This window comes from Solanum dulcamara, chromosome 4 (genome assembly GCF_947179165.1).
Source record: "Solanum dulcamara chromosome 4, daSolDulc1.2, whole genome shotgun sequence".
NCBI classification, from domain to species: domain Eukaryota; kingdom Viridiplantae; phylum Streptophyta; class Magnoliopsida; order Solanales; family Solanaceae; genus Solanum; species Solanum dulcamara.
The window spans coordinates 7,591,798-7,607,798 of NC_077240.1; the positions used below are offsets into that span (position 1 = coordinate 7,591,798).

General features: G+C 34.0%; 2 protein-coding genes across 2 annotated transcripts; one reads left to right on the forward strand and one right to left on the reverse strand.

Annotated features, from left to right (window-relative positions):
- The first annotated feature begins 1,210 nt into the window (after nucleotides 1-1,210).
- LOC129885902 (coatomer subunit delta) lies at nucleotides 1,211-8,773 on the forward strand. Its single transcript, XM_055960377.1, has 12 exons — nucleotides 1,211-1,316; nucleotides 1,815-1,874; nucleotides 2,020-2,059; nucleotides 3,939-4,162; nucleotides 4,408-4,650; nucleotides 4,765-4,945; nucleotides 5,488-5,792; nucleotides 6,301-6,493; nucleotides 6,598-6,751; nucleotides 7,578-7,640; nucleotides 7,738-7,834; nucleotides 8,428-8,773. Exons 2-12 carry the CDS (start codon nucleotides 1,872-1,874, stop codon nucleotides 8,515-8,517), a joined length of 1,593 nt encoding a protein of 530 aa, XP_055816352.1. The 5' UTR covers nucleotides 1,211-1,316; nucleotides 1,815-1,871; the 3' UTR covers nucleotides 8,518-8,773.
- Nucleotides 8,774-12,737: 3,964 nt separating this feature from the next.
- LOC129884612 (3'-5' exonuclease-like) lies at nucleotides 12,738-13,890 on the reverse strand. The gene has a single exon (XM_055958896.1). The coding sequence runs from the start codon at nucleotides 13,677-13,679 to the stop codon at nucleotides 13,056-13,058; it is 624 nt and encodes a 207-aa protein (XP_055814871.1). The 5' UTR covers nucleotides 13,680-13,890; the 3' UTR covers nucleotides 12,738-13,055.
- Between the last annotated feature and the right edge of the window lie 2,111 nt (nucleotides 13,891-16,001).

Here is a 16,001-nt window from a genome sequence, read left to right on the forward strand (position 1 = left end):
CACCTTGAGCCCGTTTGGATGAGCTTAAAAAAAATAACTTTTATGTATGAAGTGATTTTAGAACTTTGAAATGCTGAAAGTTATTTTTATAAATAAGCAGTTGAGTGTTTGGATAAAAGTGCTTATGATGTGAATTTTAGGGTTAAAAGAATAAAAAAAGGTAATTTGGAATTTAGTTAAAATATAAGGGATATAAAAGTAATTTCCATGGTCAAAGAAAATGACTTTAAGCGCTTTAGAAAAAAAAAGTTAGGAATCCTAACTTTTCATTTTTGACTGACTTTAAAAACTTTATGGCTTAAAGTCAGTATTAGGCAAACACGTCCAAAAGCTAAAAAGGGGCTTTAAGTTGGTTTTGACCAACTTAAAGCCAATCCAAACGGACTCCTTATCTTTTATACCATCTTTCTTCTATTTCTCTCCCTAAAGATCCGGGTAGTTTATGAAGTAGCTTTTTCCTAGTTCTTAGTCAAAAGTATTACCTCTAATAGTACAATAATAAAAATAGTCTTTGAGAAAGTCTTTTATATGCATCCAATTTGAAATACTTAATTGTTCTAATTTTATAACCACATTTCTTTGTAGTGTTACTAAACCGCTATTTGGATCTTCGCCTGTTAATAAAATATGTATTTTATTTGCAAAAAATCAAATCAACTCGAATGAGCGTTCACGATTTCTCAAAGTTAACATAAAAGCACACAATAATTTGGTTTTGCATATGGCTTGAGTGGACATTATTGATTTAAATCTAATTTTCTTTAACTCAGGTGACCATCGGTTGATTATCAATACTTCTACTAAATTTATTAAATAGTCATATTTAGATTTCAATACATTAATTAACATAATTAAATGTATGAGTGCAATATAATTAATTAAATTATTAATAAAGATCTTGAGAGTCTATCGAAAATAATTTTTTTACTTTTGAAATTAAGATAAAATTTACGTGCACTTTATATTTTACCCTCCACGACCACATTTTTATTAAATTACATGAGATATATTATTATAAATTACTAATAAAGATTATCATCTACTCCACCTTTTATCATAAGTAATTATGTAATCTGTTAAATTATTTGACATTACAATTAATATGTGCACCCCAATATGAAATTCTATAAATAAAAAATGTAAAATTGCAATTTTTGCAAATTAGAAAAAGTTTTCGAGCTTGCTTCAATTTTAATTAATTGAAAAGAAAAAATAAGGAAAATAAGTAGTGTCCTCGCAGATCTTGAACTGCCGGGTCATATATAAGTTTCTGGAGAGCCTATATTCTCTTTAAACATTCTTCAATCTTCAGCAAGGTAACTGCCGATTTCTCTGAATACTTCTCCTCACTAGTTGATCTTTCTGCAACTTTTTACTTTCGATTTTTGTCGTTAGATCTAAGGATTTGTTACTGTCCGATCTGATTTTTCAAATTATTTATCTCTCAAATCTGTACGAAGATCCGATCAATTTGCGTGGATTTCACCGTTTTATGTTGTAATTTTAGTGATTTTGTACAGTCTGCTGTCGTAGTTTATTGTTTCTGAAATTTATTGCATTGCCGATGTCTATGAAATGAATGCTGTTTTCATTTCGTGTATACTCATCTGTCAAACAATCTGTACCTTATCCGATCAATTTGCATTGATTTCACCGTTTTAGCAGTGTATGTCGTATTTAATTGTTCCTAAAACTTATCGCATTGTTGATGTCTATGAAGTGAATGATGTTCTAATTTCGTATATACTCATCTGTCGGTTGTTTGGAATTTTTTTGATGCTTCTTACGTTTTTGAGTTTGCGTTCAAAATCCAGGTGGTATACGATCTATTGCCTAGGATCTGATACAACAAAATCTACTAAGCAGCAAAGATGGTAATATTTCGGCTGATAAATTTGTATCAACATAGTTGTGTAGATTTGAATGATTTGTCATTTTTTTAATTTTTTTTTAGAGATTATTAGCTAAGAAGAACACTGCAGTGATAACTATATACCGTTGTCCTAATATGCTGTGCAGGTTGTTCTAGCGGCTTCCATAATTTCTAAATCTGGCAAAGGTATGTCACATTCTACATATGTTTCTGGAATTATCTGGTTTGTGGAGACTAGTGTGATGTTAGTTGATGATTTATATGGCGGAATTCTACTAAAGTCAGAGCATGTAGGCAAAAATTGCTACTCCTCCTTTACATTTTATGTGTTTGATTGGAAATAGAGTTTAAAAATAGCATACTTTCAATGGAAAAATGGGAATGTTAAGATTAAAGAGTTTGTAGATATAAAAAAGTGTTTTCTTCATTAGAAAAAGTGTTTTTTTTTGTGGAAGAATGCTCTTGGAGTCTAAGAGCCTGTTTAGATTGGCTTTTGGCTTATGGCTTATAAGCCAAAAGTCATAAGTTAGAATTTCTAACTTATGACTTTTGGCTTAAAAATAAGTGCTTGTACACACATTTTAATTTTACCCAAACACTTCAAAACTGCTTAAAAGCTATTTTCGCTTAAAAACACCTAAAATAAACCAATCCAAACGGGCACTGAAGCTCGAAATAACATTTGACATTAAAAGAAGTTGCCGTTTCATTCACATTAATATGTAAAACTTCTCAAGTCAAATGTAAAAATTGCACTAAAGGCAGAGGAAATAGTTCCATTAAGTTATAGATAGAGGCACAAAGTATAAATAACCTCTAAGACATGTTATTTTGGACATGTAAAATGTGAGCTTGCAACAAAGACTAGGCTGAATAATGTGCAGTGAAGTACTCTATAAAGGAGTTGGAATGTCTCAAGTTAATCATTTAATTGAAAAGAGTTTTTCAACATTTCGCTTTTTTTAATCAGTCTTAGTTGCAAAGATGCCGAGGTGACGTTGGTATCATTGTATTTGATTATTTGTAATGGTTGACACTTGTCTTCCAAATAATATATTTGTCTTTATAAACGACTGTTATTTCATGGAAGAAGACATTTTTGGCGTGTTACTTTTCTTATGATGCTTTTTGGTGTGTTGCTACTGTATTGGTCGTTGTAATATTTGGTGGTTACCTATTGAAGACATTTATTCCAAGAAAAGTGCGGGAAAAGAATTATAACACATAGGACTGCTTTTAGGAAGTAGTAATGTTTTCTCCTACTTAATTAATTGGGAGTTTATAAGACTATCATTAAAAGAAATGTGACAGGCTTCTGCCCATCAAAAAAAGAAAAAACAATGTTGACAGGCTTCCTGTGGTATTCTTCTTATTGAGAGAAGAAGAAAGAAGAGAGAAGAGAAAAGACAAGTATTTGTGCCGCAACTGCTATGTTCTTCTTTAGTAGTAGTATTGGTGTGACTAATAAATATAAAATAATATTTTCCTAGAAGGGGAGGGGAAGGAAATGAAAGTTATGTAGAAGAAAGCAATAAAACATGGAATGCAAACTTAAGTTAGAAAGTAAAGGGCAGAAAAGAGATAATGTCTACCTTCTAAAAAATTAGAACATAGTTGTAATTGCTTGTCTTTTGTAGCTGCTGTGTTCGAGTGTAGTGGTACACTTACGACAAAGCTGGGGGAGGGTCAAATTGTTGGAACCACGAAGGGTTCTATTTCCTCACTTTGGCTTTTCACTTAACTGTGATGTTTCTATCTTCTAATTCCATAGGTCTAGGTCAGAATTGTTTTCTTTCTTATTTTTTCATTTGAAAGGTGTAAGAGCTTCTGTCACTATGATATCCCTCTTGTGTATCAGTAGTCCCATGACTCTGCCCATTTGATAGTTCATTTGGTTTTCTGCTCTTACAGAAGCAGCTTCTTTTGTTTGTTTGTTTGTGTTAGGACTTGGGATGTGTTATTCAACCATTTCTTGCATGTTGATGTCCAATATTCTTTTATTCATGTAATAGGATGGATTTGCCACTGACCCATATTGACCAAATCATCTCATTGTCTTCTGCAGCTCTTGTCTCGAGGCAATTTGTTGATATGTCTCGTATAAGAATTGAAGGATATCTTGCAGCTTTTCCCAAATTGGTTGGTATAGGAAAGCAGCATACATATATTGAGACTGAAAATGTGCGATATGTTTACCAGCCGATAGAATCTCTGTACTTGCTCCTTGTGACCAACAAACAGAGCAACATTCTTGAAGATTTGGAGACACTGAGGCTGCTGTCTAAACTAGTATCCTTTCTCTTCCTCTGATACTGAAGTTAGATTATCCTTTCTTCTCAGCATTAGATTGTCTTTATCCGCTTTTGTTCATAGAATAACTGCTTTTAAAAAGAATATTTTTTAATTTCTCTAACCTGCAAGATGTAACTCCAAATTCAGTCCAAATAAATATAAATAAGCAAGTTTTCATGTGCATGCTACTAGAGATTTTTCTGCAAATGGAAAAGTTTGGGAAATTCCTTGACCGTTATTAGGTGCCTGAATATTCTTATTCACTAGATGAGGAAGGAATTGGCAGGACAGCTTTTGAGCTTATTTTTGCATTTGATGAAGTGATCTCTCTTGGACACAAGGAAAATGTTACAGTTACACAAGTCAAGCAGTACTGTGAAATGGAGAGTCACGAGGAGAGATTACACAAGTTAGTCTTACAGAACAAGATAAATGAAACTAAGGATGTCATGAAGCGTAAAGCCAGTGAGATTGACAAAAGCAAGGTAGTTCAAAAGTCACATGTCAGCTGTGCTAAATGTTTAATTTATTCCCTTTTTCATGTCTTGGGTCTATTTGATTGTACTGTTGACATAATTTTCTACACATTTACTTTGCAGATCGAGAAGAATAGAGGTGACAAAGGAGGTTTCATGTCACTGCAATCCATGGGTTCTGGAAGAATCGATACTGGCTTTGGCAGCGACTCAGGCATATCTAACACAGGAGGCAGTGGTTTTGGTAGTGGTTCTGGATTTGGTCTAAGCCCTGATGTGGACACATTTTCCACCAAATCCAAGGGTTTGTATTTGTTTCACCCTATCAATGTGATGTGTCTTTAGCTTGTTGCTAGATCTCTATAGAGGGGGTGCATCAACCGTTTTTGCATGTTTGCTCGTGCAGTTCTTTTTTTCCTAGGTTACACATGTCTTTAAGCTGCAGACATACCCTTTTGATGTTATAGGTGCACGTACTGTGTAGGGAAGCAGTACGTACAATTTTGATGTGAAGGAAAAAGCCATCCTTTTTAATAAATGTTGAATTGAGTATATAGGGATGATCCAAAAGAATATAGTATGAAAAAGATATGCTTTTATAGGTGATTAAGAAGAATGAAAATGAAGGAGAAGGAGAACACACAACTTTCTTCCAAAATTTTCCTCGCAGAATGTAGAAGGTTGATATGTGACACACTCCAGAAAATTATCAAGAATTCCTAGAAAACCCTTGCCTAAAAACTCTATCCTTTGGAATATCAAATTTGCAGGTTCTCTTGGAGAACCTTAGAGAATTGATTGGAAACCAATTATGAAGATGTAGCTAATGGCAATTTTGTGTATCAGGTCGTCCAGCTGCATCTGCATCTGCTCCACCGAAAGGTCTTGGTATGCAGCTGGGTAAAACACAGAAGGCCAACCAATTTCTGGAATCCCTAAAAGCTGAGGGTGAAGTAATTGTTGAGGATGTGAGGCCAATCATTGGTCAGGCCAAACCAGCTGCTGCTCCACTAACTGATCCCGTCACGTTGACTGTTGAAGAGAAGATTAATGTAACACTAAAGCGTGACGGTGGTGTCAGCAATTTTGTTGTCCAGGGTACTTTGTCTCTTCAAATTCTGAACCAAGAAGATGCTTTTATCCAAGTGCAGGTCCTTTCTCTCTCTCTCTCTCTCTCTCTCTCTCTTCAAGTATGCTGAGGCTCCTAGGAAAAAGTCTAACATTGTCGAGACTATGCCAATGTCCAATGTCAACAATTTTAGTTATATGTAGACGTCCTTGGTGAAGCAGAGTTCATCATTTATGTCCTCTGCAGCCAAACACTGTTTCCAGCTCTACTCATTTGATTGCATTTGATATGCGACTGGCAAGCATTTGAAATTTTGAAAGAGGGTAAAGATGAACCTAATAGTTTTTTTCCGCGTTTCCTTGGAATATATGACTTCTCCCTAAGAAAATTTGTAAAACACGTCCGGCATGCACTCTTTATAATAAAGCTGAAGACTCCCTAGGCCCCTTTCCATTTGAAATGCTTGTCTAAACTGGACTCTCTAGCTCTGCATTTGGAAGTCTATCTGACCTCAGAAGGTATTCATATTTGCTTTGCTTGTGAATTTTGTGATAGTGTGGTTTACTGTTCATTCCATACTATATGTTCAGATTGAAACCAGTGGTAATCCAGCAATCCTCTTCAAAGCACACCCAAACATGAGCAAGGAGTTGTTTGCAAATGAAAATATTCTGGGCCTTAAAGATCCCAATAGGCCATTTCCCACAGGTCAAGGTGGTGATGGTGTTAGTCTTTTGAGGTGGAGAATGCAAAGCACAGATGAGTCAATTTTGCCGTTGACAAGTAAGCTTCATGAATTTCAGTTGACGCTTCTCTAAATCTCCGTGTTGTCTTCTGTGTTTAATTAATTGTTATCCTTTATCATTGATTCAAATATTTTGTCTCAGTTAACTGCTGGCCTTCAGTTTCTGGAAGCGAAACCTATGTGAATATCGAGTATGAAACCCCCGCACAGATGGATCTACAAAATGTTGTAATTTCTGTACCCCTGCCAGCTCTCAGGGAGGCTCCAAATATACAACAGATAGACGGAGAGTGGAGGTGTTCTTTTAACTTAAGCTTTTATTCTTTTGCTAGTTTTAATTCTCACTGGATTTTAAAACTGAATCTTACATAGATCTTCTTATGATAGAGGCTTTCAAACCTGAAATGGCCTTTGCATAGAAGACCATGCTACTTCTAAGATGCTAATTTGTTTATTGCTTCTAAAAATGCCTAGTTTGCACCTCTGCGGTCAGAGCGAAGCAGTTGCTTCATGTTTATTATTTCATGTAGTTGCATATAGATAGGATTTTTGGAGAATCATTGGTTTGGAAAGTTCACACATCACGTGGCTCTTCAAAGGAGGGATGAATGTCACTTAGTTATTCCTTCCGATGCTAGCTTCAATTCCGGTTGCTTTCCTTGAAGAAGAAATATGAACTGCTATATTCATTTTGGTTGCACCTCGTAAGAATTATTAAATAAGATTGTTTGGTAGAACGTATGTAGTGCTTAAGTGAAATTGAGTGTAGAGAAAAATTGACATGAAAAAGTAAATGGTATTTGGGCCACTGGTTGCAGTTAGATCTGTATTGTTGTACTTGTGTGGTATGATAATATTGAGGAAAATGGTAACTCAGTCAAAATGCAGTGCAGAATGTATAATTTCATCCCTTTATTCATAGACCTTATTGATAGACCTAATTGTAGTTGGCCAAGGCCCCGATTTGAATTGACCAAAGATATAATATTAAGTGCTTTTTTGAGTCATAGATGATTGACTGACCTTTTTGACTGGGAACTTGTATGGATCTGCTGGATTGTGCTGTACAGATTGTCAAAAGTTTCTATGTAGAATTAAATATTTTTCACCCTCGAATCGCAGGTACGATTCCAGAAATTCTGTTTTGGAGTGGTCTGTTCTTCTCATTGACAATTCGAACCGCAGGTTAGCTTATGTTAAAGTTTGTTCGATCGAAGCACACAGCCATTAAGGCTTGTTTGTCTTTCAGTCTTTCTAACGTGAAAGTTTGGAAACTTTGCAGTGGAGCACTAGAATTTGTTGTTCCAGCAGCTGATCCGTCGGTCTTCTTTCCAATTTCTGCACAGTTAACTTCCTCGAGAACCTTCAGTGACGTGAAGGTTTGCTCCTAATCTTCCATGTGATATTGCTCAGTCATTTTGGTGTTTAGGTGGTGTGGCTCTAATTTTTCCCCACTTTATGCTGACCATTAGGCAGTTAGTGTCTGGAGATTATCTGATGCTCTTGCCACATGTTCGTTGCTATTTTGATTTATTTGCATGCAATCATTATATCTAATCTGCTATTATACCTTTTCATTTTCATGAGAGTGTCTTCTTCTTGTGGTTGTTATGCTTTACCTCTTGTTATCTTAACTGTTAATACAGTGTTCATGGAATTTTCTGTGTTGTGATTCTATGCAGTCGATCTTGTTTATAGAAAATTTAGACAGCAATTGTTTTGCTGAATGATGATATTAGTAACATCAACTCTAATTATAGACCCCTAATTTTTTCCGGATTACTAGGAAAGAAGTGTTATTGCTTTATAGAAATCTATACTGAATATCCTAGATTCCCTTCACTGTCAGCTGATACTTTTGTAATTGAAATTGGTGTGTTCCTTTGTTTTCTTCACTATACTCCAGGTCCAATAACCATGTGCCCGGATTTGGTTGTTTTATCTGGTAACACGATTTGGTTTAAAATTTCAGGTTGTCAACGTTCTGCCTCTAAAAGGTGGGGCCACTCCCAAGCATTCTCAAAGAACACTGCTGGCCACGGAGACTTACCAAGTTGTGTGACCATAAAGGCAGCATCAAATTATGCCCCTCTATCAACATTATAGGACTTATTTTATTTCATTTTTGTTCAGACTTTTGTTTGCCTTTTACTTGTTCTCCAACTCAGAGTTTTTTCCCAATATGATCATGTACGGAGATGGAATAACTTTGTTAGGTTGAACTTAGAAAGTCTTGTGCATTTATAGCGTAAGTCGATCAACTTTAGCGCAATTGAATTGAACTAAAATTTGAGCATTCGATTTTTTTCTTTTTCTTTGTTGTGCTAATATTTCCTTGTTCGTTTTTTCCTCATGACTCATGAGGTCTCTCTTTGGTTGTTGAAAATGTTTTTATATTGATAGTTCTCTTACCTTAATAGAACAACTTACTCTAATGCCACCGGCAGAGCAAGTGTTTTATTTTCGTTTTGTACTTATATTTCAACAAGAGATGCTTCTCTTAATATCATGGTACTCTTTCAAGATAGGGTGAATCTGTTGCTTTCGACTCTCTAGAGCTGTTAAATTTAGAGAATACTTCGGATTATTCAAAACCAAATAGAAACAAATGTTCGAGCAAGTGTCCTTTGTTGGAGCAAAAAACAAAAAAATGTTTTACCTTATTTTCGAGAGTTCAAATTTGAACTCAAGAATATTGTACTAGGGGTGCTATTCTTTAATTAAAACAACTCATTCTATATAACAATGAAGTTATGGGTTAATTAATAGAGAAGGATATGTCCATCTATTTCTTTTCAATTAGGGGAACAATGTATATAGAATAGCTTTAATAAAGGGGACAATAATTTACCCAAAACTTCATTCTTATTTTGAAGTGTCAGCCTCAGCCACGTGTCTTTATTGATATTTGTACTCACCAAGAGAAGTGATACAAACCCACATGCATAAATTATTGAATTGACATAGTAGGTAATATACATAGATCAGTCAACTATATTTAAAACTAGAAGAAAAAAGAAACTTATAAGTAGAAGACAGGTGTATTATCTTGTGTAAAAAACTGATGATTAAATGACTCTTCCCATTATGGGCAATACTATTCTCGAAACTCCTCTCACAGAAACAACTGTCACCATCACCTTGTATATTAATTATTATACCTTCTCTTTTTTCAAGGTTTGATTCGTATTACGATAATTAAATTAATTAATGTTCAATTTAAATTCAAACGTATTTTTTTTATATATATTTAAAGATTATATATATAAAGAACTACTGTATAAATCATAGCAGTATCATTCATAAACATTAATATTTTCATGAAGCACGCCTAAGTGGTGTAGTAATATTTTCATGTGCTACATTATTTAATTTGAGGCAAACAACGAATATATGTATTTTCCCTAAGCAGCATACATGTGCAGAGCTACAAATTCTTTTTAAAAAAAGGGTAAATGAAGCATTTCACACATAAAGTTACTTCATCGTTTATTATTCACTCATGCCAAACCCCAAAGTGTACAAACCCCGTTTACTTGGTCAATAATTGACAGATTATATCCTAGGCGGATCCATGATTCCAATATTAGGGGTTCGAGTTTGAAATATACCTTCAAATTTTATTATTTGTATTTATTTAGTATTTTTTTAAACACATATACATGATTCCAGCCAATATACGTCCTTATCTACACAGGATGTTGTCACTTTATGTGAAGAGGTGAATCTATCTCAGCTTACCTTCCAATCAACTTCATTTTTTTTTTTTGGTCCTCACCATACTTTCCAACCCTTAAAACCTATCTCTACCTCATTTCCACATCATATATCTATGCATACATAACACACACATCTTCTTGGATAGCTTTAAGTCAAAAGAGAAAATGGATGGGTACACCAAGATCAATGGAACCAATAAATCAAGATCCAACAATTTCTCAGATCTCCAATCTTTCCCCCAACCCCACAAAACCAATGAGAATCTTAGCCCAAATCACACCGTTTTTCATGATATGATAGATCTTGAATCCATGTCCAAAAGCCAACAACGCAAGAACCAAGAAACCCATGATGAGAATGAAGATGCCATTGCCAATGAAGAAAATATGAAAGGCAACAACAACAATATTCCTAGTGGTGTGAAATTGAGCAGGGCTAGCTCTGTTTCATCAGCAGCTTCAGCAAACAGATTTCGGCTAGAAAGACAAGGGAGCAAGAGCACAACAACATCATCATTTGAATCAGTTAAGAGAGCTTTCTCAATGAGAAGATGTTCATCAGTTTCTGACAAGTATTGCAGGATTCATGATCAGGGATTCACCATTTCGTCTCCGATAATGGATGATATTGCTGAAGCTCATGAGGATAGGAAGAAGAAGAAGAAAAATGGAAGTGGCAGAATCCTAAAAGCCTGTAAGCGCCTTTTTGGAATCTGAAGGTCACCATAAAATGAATCATTTCATTCTTTTTCTTTTAAAAAATAAACTTTTTCAAAGTCAAGAGTTTTGTAGTCACTGGGGCTACACTATGAAGAACATATGGAGTATTATTATATTGTTCATTACTCCAAATCCCCATTACCCAACACTTTGGCCAAGCTCATGAGTGGAGAGAATTCAAGATTTAAAGTACACGAGTTCAGAACGGATATGAACTATTATATAGTTATAGTATTTATTTTCTTTTGCATTTGCATATATAGTTTGAGCCGGAAGGTGTGAGTTCAGTTCAATTCGCTCAACTCACTCTGAATTGACTGGTATAAGAAGAAAAGTTTGTATGTGTATGTAGCCACTCCTACTTATATCTTGAGAATGTTAAATCTTTTGCATTTTATCTTTCTCTTTGGTGAACTTCTTTATGTATATGTCTTATTTCTTTTTTGGCCTGGGTTGGAGATCTTCTTATTAAAATGGCACTCAGGTCTCAGGTAAGAAATTTTGTAATAATAAGCATAAAAGTGGGGTCTTATAATCTTTAGAAGTAATAGGTGCAAGTTAAGGTTTGAGGTAATTTGTTCAATTTCAACCACAACATACTCGGTGTAATCTCACCCGGTGTAATCTCATAATTGGGGTAAAATCTCATAATTGGGGTAACAGAGGGTAGGTACTTTTGGTTGTCATTAAGTTCAAATTTTGAGTGTTCTATTATTTTTAGATGCTTAACTCCTAATTGTCTAACTGTCAAAGTCAAACTCACATGTTTGACTATAAGGAAGCTGATTGAGATCCAAATCTAGGCATAAACTAATGACATTTCAATTCAGAGCCTTGCCAGTAGTTATAATAGTGACGTAACAATTGTATGGGAAAGTGAGATGAACTTCTGAGAGAACATGGGTCCAAAAAAACAAAAGAAAAAGCAAATTAAAGTATCTAGATATTGAATAAAGGAAAAGGAAAATGAGTCTAAAATAAGTGAAATATCAACAAGAATGTGGACATCAGACAATGAAGACAAAAATGGAAGTACCAAGGCTTCATTTGATTTCACTCAGGATCCATCATTATGAGGCCATGAACTATTAAGCACAAAACAATATTATAGCCAATCCTTATCACAACTATCAAAATCAGACAGTGGACAATTTTTTAATTGTTAAAAATGATCAAGAAGTGGAGAAAGGCAATTCAATCCTAGACTCCTTGCCTCAATCTTGTTGAAGGTTACACAATTTTGTAGTGCTGAGCACATTTCCCCAAGATTTTTGTAAACGAGATTATAAGTATGACATTTCATTTAAGAGCAGACAGGCTAACATTTTTATGAGTAAAAGCTTGTTTTTGAACAATCTGTAAACCAAAATGTATAATGTACAACACTTATAAATCAACTTTTCTAGTCTTCACTCTTCACTCTCAAAAAATGATGCCGCACCTGTGTTCGATCCTCCAAAAATGCATGAAGGATCCGATACGCACCCGATGACATTTTTAAAGAGTCCAACAAACACAGCATGTCAATACTGTTTGATGAATAAAAGGTTACCCTTTGAAGTAGAGTGTTACAAACCTTAATCAAGTTACCCCTTTGAAACATTGTAATCTAATAGAGTTTTACCCTTTTCCCATCCTAGATGTCTAATACAAATATACCAATTTTGACAAATTATTCTAAACAATAACTATAGCAAAATAATACAACAACAACCCAGTAAAATCCCACAACGTGGGGTTTGAGAGGGTAAAGTGTACGCAGACCTGACTCCTACCAAGGTAGGATGGTTGTTTCCGAAAGACCATCGGCTCAATAAAAGTATAATAAGCGGTCAGATAAGGCTATAGCAAAATAATACGATAATCGAAATAGAAGAAGCATCAAATAGTAAAAGAAATCAGAGGACAATCTCCTGTGTACAAATCATTTAGCTAAAATAATACTATTTAGTATTTACAAAGGAACACAAAATCAAATCTCTCATAATCCAGATGGATTGATAGTAAACTGGAGTCAACACAAAATAGAGGAAATAGTTTCATATGCGCACATACAATTTGAGTAGAAGAAAACGATATCTGGTGTATTTTACTTATATATATATATATATATATATATATTCTTGGGTTACTTTTTAATAAAGGGAAAGATAAGCATATTCTAATACCAAGCACTTAAGACCCTCCCAACTTCAAATGAAAGATAGGCATCAAGGCAAGCATAACATATCTGCTTACGGCTAAGCCAACGCCGATCCCAAGCACTGGTTGTCACATTCTTGGGCTTCTCAATCTCTATTCCCGCAATTTTCTTCCCCAAACCTTTAAGCCCCGAATTGAGAAGCTTCTTCTTGTTCAGCTCCTCTGCCGCCCACTCCCGGAGATCAACCGTGTTCGACACTTCAAGTCCATAGTCCTCCCACAGCTTGTCCACGTCACTACGAATACCAACCCCAACGAATCTATAGTCGTCGTTCTTCAGGAATTTTCGGAGTCGGCGGGGAATGTTGTTGGAGTGGATAATTTGGTAGATGATGCAGTAGTCTCCGACACACAGCTGGATAGTGGCGACGGGGTTAAAGTTTGGGCGCCACTCGATGTCAAGCCCTACGATCAAGCGGTGGAGACGGGATCCGTTTTCGATTTCAATTCTTTTGATCCATGAGGACACAACAGAAGGATCAGCAGTGACGGTGGTTTCGATTTCGGTGTCGTCCAGAACGACATCGTAGAGTTTGTAGTTACAATTGCAGGCCAATTCGTACTCTGTTAACTTCACAGCCATGGCGTTCAAATGTAAGAACCTCTTCTCTTGCTGTGAATTTTGAAGTAGGAATAGTACTAGTAAATTTAGGGTTGGTTCTGTTAAATGATGGGCTGCCAAATTCCGAAAATCAATCAACGATATAGGGATGGAGATGGAGGTGGCACCAAAACTTGGAAAGCAAGTTTTACAAAGTTAGTGGTTAAGAGCTTTTATGTCAAAAGTTGCGAAAATGACTATATTGAGATTGATGTTTAAAATTAGATGATTCATACGTATGAAAAAGAACTGCATACATTAGTGGAGGTGTGAGATGTTGACAATTTTTACTTATTGTCGAAAATATAATCTTAAATATGAGATTGAAGGATGCTATTATGGTAAAAGATTAGTTAGGTAGTTAATAGTTGTTTCACTTTGTCTTTCATATTAGTAGTCATAGTAATACTCTGGGAGTTTCTTGTTATTCCATTTATGTTATTGTTTATTGTTTCTAGCACTTCGATTATATATTATTTGTCGTAGTGATAGTTCTGTTTTTTTTAGTGTGCTTTGTCATGCATTTTTTCTTGATTTGTCCACTTTTTTTTGGACTATTTTGTAATTGTTTTACTTGAGTTAGAGAATTTATTAAAAATAGTATTTATATCTTGAAGGATAAAATCTGCATACAATAAATTCTCTTTAAATTCTATTTATAAAATTATATTAAAAATATATTAGGTAAAGTTATAAAAGAAAGACTATATAGTTATATCATAGAAATAGTACTATTATTACGTTCTTGTAATAATCACATTTTGTGGACCAATAGAGATGCCAATTATATTCTCATTTAAAGGATTTGGTACCGAAAAATAATGTTATCAGACATCTGAATATGTACATGTTAAATTGACAAATAAATACTTATTGGCATCCTAATTGGGTCAAAATGATTGACGTACCCTGTTTTTCAACTTAACATTGTTGTTATATGACCTGTCCTAAGACATGCGTAGGAGAAGTTTAGTAAGTAATAAGGTATTATTTTACTTATCTTTTCTTGTGTAGTTTCTTATTTTTTGATTTTTATTACTATTTATTATTTTTTATATTTTGATTATCATATTATTTTATTAAAGTTATTATTCTTTTTTTTTCTTTAAAATATTTTGTCATGGTTTCTTTAATATCTACTTTGCTATATTTATTTATACTAGTTTTCAAATACGTGCGTTGCATGTGTATCTCATATTAATTAGTACAAATATTTTAAAAATATTATAATAAGTGTGTCATAAGTTGTAAAAAAATTAAAGAAAAAAGCGCAAGCTCAAATCGATGAATAATGTGTGTATTCATCCAATATTATTATCATTACAAGATGTATCATATTGAAATATTATTAGCGAATAAATTTCAAAAGGAATATTAGAAAACTTCAATTATGTAATTTTTAAAATATATCAAGCATGCAACTTGACAAAAGTTTCTTTTGTTTAATATGCCATAACTCACAATTTAAATGCCTAGTGTGGTTGCAAAATATTCCTTAAAGTTTATCTTCTTTGTAAGAAATTGTACTCTCCATCTTTTTACATTTGTATACATATTAAGAAATTGTAATCGAATGAAAATAGTGTTTTATAAAAATTGTCTTGAAATTTGATCAATATATGTCTTCCTTAATATGGCTAGCCGATTATCATTGTCAATTTCGTAAAATAGTAATTATTAGTGATAGAGAATAATTGCTAAAATATTTAATTGATATATATGAATCATAAGTTCATGTGCATACTTTTGTTTCTTTTGTCCGATTCAAGAAGAAAGAGACAGTGCTTGAGAGAAACTGTTTGATACCATCAGAATATATTATATATATTCTAATGGTATCAAATATGCGAGATAGTTAAAAACAAGGGGTATGAAAGTAATGGGGTATCCAATGATAAATAGTTTTCTTTTTTGGGTATAACAATAATTATCCCTATTCTTTATTAAATTACTTAATTATAATAAAATTATATAGATCTTGAATCCATGTCCAAAAGCCAACAACGCAAGAACCAAGAAACCCATGATGAGAATGAAGATGCCATGGCCAATAAAGAAAATATGAAGGGAAACAACAACAACAATAATATTCCTAGTGGTGTGAAATTGAGCAGGGCTTGTTCTGTTTCATCAGCAGCTTCAGCAAACAGATTCAGACTAGAAAGACAAGGGAGCAAGAACACAACTACATCAACATTTGAATAAGTGAAGAGAGCTTTCTCAATGAGAAGATGTTCATCAGTTTCTGACAAGTATTGCAGGATTCATGATCAGGGATTCACCATTTCGTCTCCGATAATGGAT